The sequence below is a fragment of the Orycteropus afer genome, unplaced genomic scaffold, assembly GCF_000298275.1.
Source record: "Orycteropus afer afer isolate SDZICR_OR568_19922 unplaced genomic scaffold, OryAfe1.0 scaffold00452, whole genome shotgun sequence".
Classification (NCBI taxonomy): domain Eukaryota; kingdom Metazoa; phylum Chordata; class Mammalia; order Tubulidentata; family Orycteropodidae; genus Orycteropus; species Orycteropus afer.
In genome coordinates, this window is record NW_006922039.1 from 1270447 (window position 1) to 1280980 (window position 10534).

A 10534-nucleotide genomic window follows, 5' to 3' on the forward strand; every position below is an offset into this window, starting at 1 on the left:
TCAGAAACCCAAGGAGGGGTCGCTATAACTTTGGTTCAACTTGAAGGCACTTAACAACAACAATATGTGCATGTGGATGACACTAACATTTAAGTGCTCTACTACTAGCTAAAAGGGTGGCAGTTCCAACTTACCCAGAGGGATCTCAGAAGACAGGCCTGTTGAACTGCTTCTGAAAGCTTACAGCCTTGAGAACTCTATGGAGTAGTTTTATTGGCATACATGGGGTCATCATGAGTCAGAGCTGACTCAACATCAACTAACAACAGCAACACAATGTGTGTGTATTTATGTAAAAAAATAAAGCAAATGTGCAGTTATGCAGTGGGACAATTCTTTGATATATTAGTATCATTACAGCATAATATACACACCAAATTACTTTCATCATGTCCTAAGTCCTCCTGTATTTGGAATCATCACTAAAACATTGTTAATGTTACAGATTACCAATAAATACTGAGCATTTCCTTAGTTAGATACATGCATTAATATTTTTTCGTAATGTCCTTTTAAATGACCATCTGTTAACTGATCTTTTAAAACTGCTGAAAGCCTTGATAGCTACATTAACCACTACTTAATTACAAAAATACAACATCTGGTAGGATTTAGTGCAGCATGATACAAGTTTCATTTTGTGTTTGTACAGTGTATTGCCTGCAAGTAAAATCCAGAAGTACACTAAAGTGTTTCATGATACTAGAATTTAAAAATATTTAATACATCAACTTGAGAACAGGAATTGAGAGTTAAGAAAGGAAATGAAAGATTTTACAAGTTCTAAGGAACTCAGAATTATTCTTTTTTATCCGAATTAGAGAACCAAAAAACTTTGGGAGATTTTCAGTGAGTGAAAAATAATCAGTGAGGGAAAAAAAACAAATTCCAAAAAGATTGCTTGCTTGTTTTTGACTCACTGTTTTAACTCGAGTGTTGTTAAATGTGTTTCTTATTTTAAAACCCTAGTCAAGCTGTTCTTTGTAGTCGTGTGTCAGTTCATGGATGTGAAACTCATTTTTATATGTGCTTCATTCTGCAATTTATAAGCATAGATTTTCAGATTTAGGATGTCTTCTAGGCCATCTCTTCCATTGAATGTTTGAATGTCTTTTATCAAATCCTGTATCCAAACTGGTGGTCCAACTTACATAACAATCACCCCAAAGATTTGGCCTTTGCAATTCCTTAATTCTTTTTTTCCAGAATGCTTTAATAGATAGTTCTTGTTGATCTGAAAGTTATTTCCCAGAAATTTATATCTATTCTTGCTTCACTTATCCAAAAAAAAAAAAAAGGAGAAAAATCTTTAATGCCTTTTCCACATGGTAGTCTTTTTCATGTTTTGGCATTTTCACATCACCCCTTTTGCTCTCCAACCCAAATGTTTGAAGTCCCTCATATGTCATAGCTTTGAGTCTCCTTTATCTAGATTGTATTTACATTTTGATGCCCAGAACTGAACATATGAATATTGAACAAGACATTCATTACCAATAGAAGAATTGAATCAAGATCCATTTTATAGCAAAGAATAATGATTGTATTTTGAGATTATTAACAAATACCTCTTTATTTTTCCTTAGCTATTGAATTTTAAATATCTTGAACTACTTTTATAACCTTTAACTATCTTGGTATTTTAAGATATATATTTCATTAATGGTGGACACTTTTGAAATTCTGTCTTAAATTACATTTAATCTGAATATAAAAGTGTATAATATTAGATTCAACACAAAGGCACAAAGGTGTCATGAGTTTATTTAACATTGGTGGTTATAATGATATTGCGTTTAATGATTTTAATTTAAAACTGAGCATTTTGTTAACTAATTCTTTTTCTTTCCGTTCTTTTTTCCCTCCCCCTTCCCCTGTCCCTTCCTCTTCTCATCCTTTATGTCCTCCTCCTTCTCTCTCTCTCTTTTTTTTTTTATCTCTTCCTTTTCTCTTTGTCAGTTTTCTGTGGGTTGATACAGAGAACCGTCACAATTGTGCCTGGTATGGACTTGTTGTCCGGGACGTATATATTTGCGGTCCTGTTAGCATGCGTCGTGTTCCAGTCTGGCGCCCAGGAGAAGAACTACACCGTTCGAGAAGAAATGCCAGAAAACGTCCTGATAGGCGACTTGTTGAAAGACCTCAACTTGTCGCTGATTCCAGACAAGTCCTTGACTTCTCCCATGCAGTTTAAGCTAGTGTACAAGACTGGGGATGTGCCACTGATTCGGATCGAAGAGGGTACTGGTGAGATCTACACTACCGGCGCTCGCATTGATCGTGAGAAGTTATGTGCTGGTATCTTGGTAGAATCCCGTTGCTTTTATGAAGTGGAGGTTGCCGTTTTGCCAGATGAAATATTTAGACTGGTTAAGATACGTTTTCTGATAGAAGACATAAATGACAATGCACCATTATTCCCAGCAACGGTTATCAACATATCAATTCCAGAGAACTCAGCTATAAACTCAAGATACGCTCTTCCAGCTGCCATTGATCCTGACATAGGAATAAATGGAGTTCAAAACTACCAACTAATTAAGGTGAGTATTTAAAACTCTTTATTGAAGACATCTCATTTTCTAAGGACAAAGTAAAATTGAGTGTAAGTGTACTTCAAACACTGAGTAAACCATTCCAATTTTTCTAAGTTCAACCAAAGTTTTTGAAAAATATTGATTAACAAAATGTTTGCAATAGCATAGGGTTTATAAATATTTATTTTATACAGTTGTCTGTGTTTCCCTTAACAATCTATTATAGGGGTAAGACAAATTGCTCAGCACTACAACTTACAAATCAATAGCTTGCTCAATATCTTAGTCTTAACTTGCCTAGTCATGATTCTTCAACAAACTTGACCTAAACATGCAAATCTGAATGTTAAGAATGAATACACAAACCTTTGAATCAATTTTTCTAAGTGGTTATTTTAGATTAAAAAAAAATGCTAAACAAAAAACTTTTGTCTTCCATTTGAAAAGATGCCAGATTTTTTTTTTATGGGGGTGATTCAAACACTTATTACTAGCATTCTTGCACATTTATATAATAATGACATTTATCATGACAGTTTCAAGCCAAGGTAAGATCTTTAAGTGCCTTCTTAATCATCAAAGTGAAATTAAATTTTGGCCAATGTGCTGATAGTGCTAAATATGTTCATTTTGATACATTCTTTGAAAAAATTGTAACTATTTATAGTAAATGGTAAGTGATCCTTTTAGCTAAAAATATAGAATTTCAAGAGTGTATTCTGACTTGATTTGGGTCTTGAGGTGGGAATGGCAGAGGGAAGAATAGATAGAATATTTGGTATTCTTCTTAATTACCTACTTGGCATGTAGAGTAGTAGGAAACTCAGATTTGGGCACACAAACTAACGCAACACACTTGAGTAATCTTGGAAAATACTTAAGAAAACAAATATGTAGATTTAATATAGATATACCCAGGTGGATTTTCACACACGTACAAATATTTTCTGATTGACTACCATGGTATGACTGACATAATGACCAATGTTAAAAAATATTTAAACATATCAATACATTAGTCTGAAATATGTCATCTGAAAGTTTTGACAAGGAGGATCTGTAATATTGGAAAACTGCTCAACTGATGTGTGTTTGTTGTGAAGATATATTTGTTTATAAATACATCCAGGAATTGAAGGCATTGTATCTCTTACACTAATTTAAGTGAAATGCACACCTGTTTGTGAGTATAAATGGAAACAGAAAGAGAAGGAATAGTTTGTTTATAAATGAGCAAATTCACTTATAGTCCATGGATTGATACCACCTTGTTTGATGAAATGGAAAAAAAGAAAATATGCAAGGGTCAGATGATATTGATCTCAGTTTTGTGACCACTAAGGACCTGATATTTTTATTTTATAATTTTGATCACCACATGTGGTTGTTGTGTGCTGTCAGGTCGATTCCTACTTATAGCAACTCAAATGACAGTAGAACTTCACCACAGGGTTTCCTAGGCTGTGATCTTTACAGGAGCAGATTGCCAGATTTTTTTTCCCATGAAGCCGCTGGGTGGGCTTGAACCTCTAAACTTTCAGTTAGCAGCTGAGAACTTAGCTATTGCACCACAAGGGCTCCTTCACATGTTACTAGTGGCTGTTATATTAGACAGCACAACCTAAAGAAAGCAAAACATTTTTTTTTTTTGGAAAATAAAAATTAACAGGTAAAATAAAAATGAGACCTTACCAAGTTTAAATTGTTCTTGTTAGGTGCCATTGAGTTGGTTCCAACTCATAGTTACCCCATATACAACAGAATGAAACGTTGTCTGGCCCTGTGCAATCCTCACAATTGTTGCTCTGCTTGAGCCCATCGTTGCAGCCACTGTGTCGATCCATCTTGTTGAGCGTCTTCCCCTTTTTCGCTGACCCTCCACTTTACCAAGTGTGATATCCTTCTTCAGGGATTGGTTCCATCTGAACAATTAGTAATTTAAATTAGGTAATACCTTTACCTAATAGTAATATCTCTAATTTAAGTATTAGTAATAGGTCCTCTCCTCCCAACCATCTTGACATACGTGCTTTTGAAAGGGCATCACTGAAGGAGTAAATTTGTCGGGTTTCCCTTAGATAAGCTTAATGAATTTCCAGGAAATTTCTGACTTGTCTTGAAAGCTTAACAAAATCAAATAAACATACTGGCATACTTTTAGCTTTGTTAAAACATATTTTCATTTGACTTTTAGCAAATGACAAAAAGATAGGCTCACTATCTCCTTGCATGAGGCTTAGAAACAGAAATGCTCTAAAATACCTTTCTGCTTTACAATGTGTAATAAACCTTAAGTGAACAGTGTAATGTACCTAAAATAAAGGGGCATATGTATGGCCCCATGGACAAATACTGTCCCGACTTCTTGTTAAAAATAACGAGAATGGAACAGAAAGCATAGCTCTGGGCCTACAGAGGCCAATGGTACAGATCATGCTAACTGAGTGCACTTCTGACTTATAAAAAGGCCCTGCCATGAGAGTGGTGTATATTCTGGAGGAGTGCTGGTTAGAAAATAAGGAAAGAAATGAAATATGCAATGATTTACCCATAATCTTTATAACTCTTATAACTTGAAAGTAAGTAGGCCATCCACAGTAATTTCTTTTAAAAGACCCTTCATCCTGCACAATAGACACACTTTTGTTGAATAGACAAGGATAAAAAAGTTGCACAGTTTATCCTAACTGAGGTAATATAAAATTTATATGAAAAGTTCAGATAGTCAATGGAGAAAAGGGAGTTATATAGAGAAAATTTCTAGGGAAAATAGGTCATTTTGTAGATAAATGTAAGTAGTCCTGCTATTGAAAATTCTCTATTAATTAATTGAAAATAAAGGGAGTGTTAGAAAATATTTACTAAATTTATCCAAAATGTATATAACATAAAATAACATGAGATTTATAATTTAACTATTTACTTCTGAAACATTGACTTGTGTATTACTATTTCAATTTTTTTGTGTGTATGTGTGTGATTTTTAGGTATACTTTGGCATAAACAGGGAAAATAGTATCACCCCACATTTCAGATATTTGGGAAATAAATTTCAGAGTGATACTAAATTTTTTTCTTATGCTTTTTTGCCTAATAAATGAGTTGGAATCCAGAATAGGTCTGACTATTACGTTTGATAGACCCAGAGACAGATAAATAACCTTGAGGGCAGAGATTATGGAAGTTCATGTTACAAGAGGAAAGGAGTGAAAGAAGAAAAAAAAAAAAAGAAAATGAAGGATGAAAGAATGAAGTGATTATCAAGTGATTCTACTCTTTAAACAGAAAAAACCACTGCTATTGAGTCGATTCTGACTCATAGTGACTCCCCATTGAGTTTCCAAGACTGTAAATCTTTAGAGAAGTAGATTGGCTCATCTTCCTCCTGCAGAGCAGCTGTCAGGTTTGAACCTATAACCTTCTCGTTCGCAGCCAATGCCGAACCAAAAGTGCCACCAAACCTCCTAAGTGACCTTAGTAAGGTTATTTTTTTTCAACTTTTTATAAGATCAAGTTACTCTCTGATTTCTTGATGTTGGTTGACACTTAAAAAAAAAAAAAAATCCAGAAGTGAAATCTCTTTTCCCTGTGTTTCAAGTAAAGTTGAAAGAATTCCTGCAGATATTTTTGTATGATTTTTTTCTTAATGTTGGTTCTAAATCCTGGAGATTTGTTAAAACTCAAGGGCTATTGAATCCTTGTAATATTGGACTGAGTTGTTGGCCAGGAGTAGTAGGAAATGACATTATCTCTTTAACTTTCACTTTATTATTCAAATGGCCTGTTATTTATAAAGCTCTTTCTCATGTTCCAAGTCTCTCTGGCAGGGAAGCTAACATTTTCACAGATAGAAATGTCCCTCAGGCACCCAGTGTGACTCAGGGTATATATGTATATAGACCACAGGGACTTACTTCTCCCCATGGTTGGAACTCAGGGGAAATTAGTGTGTGTGATGATGTTACATATGTCTTCATTTTTCTAATTCATCTTTATATCTTTCCTCACATATACCAGCAATTAAATTCCTATACTAGCCCAGTGACAGTTCACTGATTGGTTCCCTTGAGGCAGCCATGACAGTATTTCAAAGTCTGATGGTTTGTAATTATCAAGCTCAAAGAACAATTTTTTTTTTTTCAGATTGGTAATCCCACTCAATGCCATCACTTGTTTCTGTCAGTTCTGTATGGCATCTTCATATTTTCCATCAAACTGAAAAAAATTTAATCTGAGGAAGATTTCTTTCACATAGTCAAGGCTTTTAGGCCCTTGTTTCTATTTTAATTAAACCAAGATGTGTTTGGTCTTTTCTTTAAGAATTAAAATAAGAACTAAGCTTTTCCCCCATTGATCAAGAGCTGGACTTGTACTTTTGAAATCTAGGGTTAGAAAATCCAAATTATGAAAATATCACTGTGGTAGTTGAGTTTGTGTGTCAACTTGGCGAGGCCTGGTTGAATGGCTAGGCAGCTGGATGTAGTATTCCCCATGATGAGACTGCAACTCCATGGTGGAACCTACTGTGAGCAGCTGAGTAGCTGCCCTAGGGATGTGGTCTGCTTCCCATATATAAGGAACAGCTTTGGAACTGGTCTCTAGCTTATGGCACCTTGGACCCTGCATGTAGCCGTGTCATTGTTTAGCAGCCATGCTAAACTGCCATGCTCTGCTGACCTTGGGACTTACAATGGACTTGAATTAATGGCCTGCCATGTGATTTGGTAATATCGGGACTGTGTCTTGTTACTTGTCAACCTTGGGCTTGGCAGCCTCAGCAGCCAGCAGCTGTCTGAGTGACGAAAAGCCTTTAGCTTCAGTGGGCTGGGAGCTGGAAGCAGAGCTGAAGCCCAAGGCTGAGGGGCTTTCACCCAGCCCCTAGAGCCTGGCACTTTGAACTTGGACTTAAAGCCAATTTAATTGTAAGAATAAACTCCTGTTTGTTAAGGCCATCCCATTTGTGGTATATTTTTGTCACAGCAGCACTAGATAACCAGAACAATCATCTACAGTTAAATTGAGTAATCTTGATTAAAATTGTTAAAATTAAATGAATTTATTGTGAAGAAAGTAAGATTTATTTATCTCTTGTGACCATAGCTAAAAGTGATGTGTAATACCAAGGGGAATGAGTAAAGGTTCATTAATGTAATTTCAGGAAGAATATGCTATAACAACAGAAAAATTGTGTGTAACTTTTAGAAAGCTTTTTTTGCCTCCAAGAGGCTCAAAAGAGTTTGGATATAGTGATTTCCTCATTTTTCATCTATAAAATGAAGGATTTGGATTCTATTACTTCTCACCCTTTCACCCCTAAGATTACATGATTTTATGATCTATGAAGTTTGTGATGTGCATATTAATATATTTTGAGCTGTGATAAAAAGCAAAAGAGAAGACAATCAAATGCTAATAACTATTAGGTCCCTGAAAGCTGGGGGTTATTATCAAAGTGCACCTCCTGTGAGGATAAATGACAACATAAAACTCATGCTCTTCATAAATGGGCCTTTATTAATGCTGTTAGATCATATTAAAATTAGAGTGTGACACTAATAGGATTAAGTAACTTTTGACTTCATTACTATTATGAGAGTCCTGGTTAATATTCATAGCTCACTAATGCCTTTAGTTAAATGCATTTGTTATTAATAGCCTCATGGAACACATATATGTTGGAAAATTTAGATAGCTCAATTCTAAAAGTTATAAATTCAGATTCTGAAGAACTAATATGTTTCCATTGTTGTTGTTGTTGTTGTTATGTGCCGTCGAGTCGGCCCCGACTCATAGCATATCATGTTTCTTAGCCTGATAATATAACTATAAGAAATACTGCTAAATTTTATGTTAATTTTTATTAAATGAAGATTTATTGATCTGTTGTCCCATTGTTCACTATCTAAATAAAAATCATTTTGATGCTTTTATTTGGCTGTCAAAGTGAATAACTTACAACCTAAGATAAAAGATATACAAAACTTAAAATTATTTGGTATAGAACTCTTTAATGGATTTAGTTACACAGATTGAGTTCACTCCCATAATTCTGATCAGTGTTAACAGTTAAGATAATAAATGCCCTAATGTGGGTAGTTTGCAATACATTGTCCTTTTTGTCCATATTGCTTTAACTTAACTATATAACAACACTGTATGCTGTGATGGCACACTCTTAGTGACCTGAAGCATGATCTTTCATTCAATTTAGATTAAAAATTTAAAGGATTGATAAAGCTTTTTATATCCATGCATCAAAGTGATAATAAAAGCAATTAGGTAATTTGGGGGAGAATGTTCTTATCTTATTTAAATTTGATCTATAAAATAATTTATATAGCTTTGTGCTTTTACCAAGATATGTGAATTTAGACCAGTTTTTCAATATTTTTTTCTTTAGCAAAAAATATGAAATGGACATGAGAAAGAGTTTATGCTTCAAAATCAAATACTAAACAAATTACACTCTTTCACACTTACTGGGTTATACCAATGTTCATAATAGGAATCTAACTCACTGCCGTTGAGTCAGATCCGAATCATAGCGACCCCTCCTTGGGTTTCTGAGACAGTATCACTACTGAAGTAGATTGCCCAACCTTCCTTCTGAGGAGTGGATGGTGGGTTTGAACCACTTGTCTTCTGGTTAGCAGTCAAATGCCTTAGGCACTGTGCTACCAGAGCTCCTTAATATCAATCTAGGAACTGAATAATTAAATAATACAATACCATAATTTATCAAATTAATTGTTTTGGCTCAAATTAAATTTTATTAGATCTTTGTTGAAGTAGCTGTTAGTAATGCTGGTAGAATTACTGGAGGAGGGGATATATTGGATTCAGTTTATTTAAAAATGTAGAGCTTAAATTGCTTACAATTTTTGAAGTGTCTTTTATTCATTGGTCTTTTGCTTACAGCTCTCCTAATAATGGCAATGCCTTATTATACTTGACTCCATCTCTAGGCTGACTCTGTGGACAGCCTTGATAAGTGCAATAATGCCACACACACACACACACACACACATGCATATATGTGTCTTATAGCAGCTAAGACAATTTAAAAAATAGCTGTTTATATGTTTTCCTTTTGCTATGGAAGGTAGAAGTTAATTCTAGATGACCGTTCATAAGAAAATTACTACTCATTTTTTTAAAAAAATAGAAGATAAAATAATGACATTATATTTTAATTTCTATATAAACACATCTCTGTAATTTTAGAAGAGGAGCTCTGGTTGTGCAATGGTTAAAAGAATTTGGCTGCTAACCAGAAGGTTGGTCATTCAAACCCACTAGACATTTAGTGGGAGAAAGATGAGTCACTCTGCTTCCATAAAGATTTACAGCCTTGGAAATTATATAGGACAGTACTGCTTTGTCCTATGGGTCGCTATGAGTCAGAAAAAAACTCGATGGTAGTGGGTTTGGTTTTTTGGGTTTGTACTTGCTGGTAAGTTAAGTTAAAAAAAAAGTATAAAAATACAGGGAAAAGATTTATTTAAATGGTAATTGTAAATTTTGTTTCATTAAAGATTAAAACAAGGAATTTAAAAGGTAAATATTATAAAATGACATTTTATAACCTAATTTAACTTTGTTCTTGAGATCTCAATCAGAAGTTTTCTTTTATATAAGGCATTGTCATCAACATTTCTTAGCTCCCAGCTTATTTTGTATATTGAAATCCTTTACTCTAAACTTCTCCAGTAGAATGAAGTAAAATTCTAATGGATTAAATTGAAAGCTGTTCTACTAAATGTTGTCTTGGTTGTAACAGCAATGAATTACCAACTAGTATCTTAGTCTGATTCCAGTAATCAAAATTTAATGTAGACCTAATGAGTATCCAATGTAGAAAGTCTTTTTTTTTTTTTTCAATTTTATTTTGATTTGGATGAAGATTTACAGAGTAAATTCACTTTTCATACAGCAGTTCACATATACTTTGTCTCATGTCATTGACCAAAATTTACAATGCAACAGCTCCCCTCCCA

General features: G+C 34.1%; 1 protein-coding gene across 1 annotated transcript in view; it reads left to right on the forward strand.

The window, feature by feature from the left end:
- Positions 1 to 2003: 2003 nt before the first annotated feature.
- PCDH11X (protocadherin 11 X-linked) overlaps positions 2004 to 10534 on the forward strand; it is a 900527-nt gene continuing 891996 nt past the window's right edge. The window contains exon 1 of the mRNA XM_042782740.1: positions 2004 to 2543. Within this exon, the coding sequence (XP_042638674.1) occupies positions 2004 to 2543 (540 nt within the window). The remainder of the gene's footprint in view (positions 2544 to 10534) is intronic.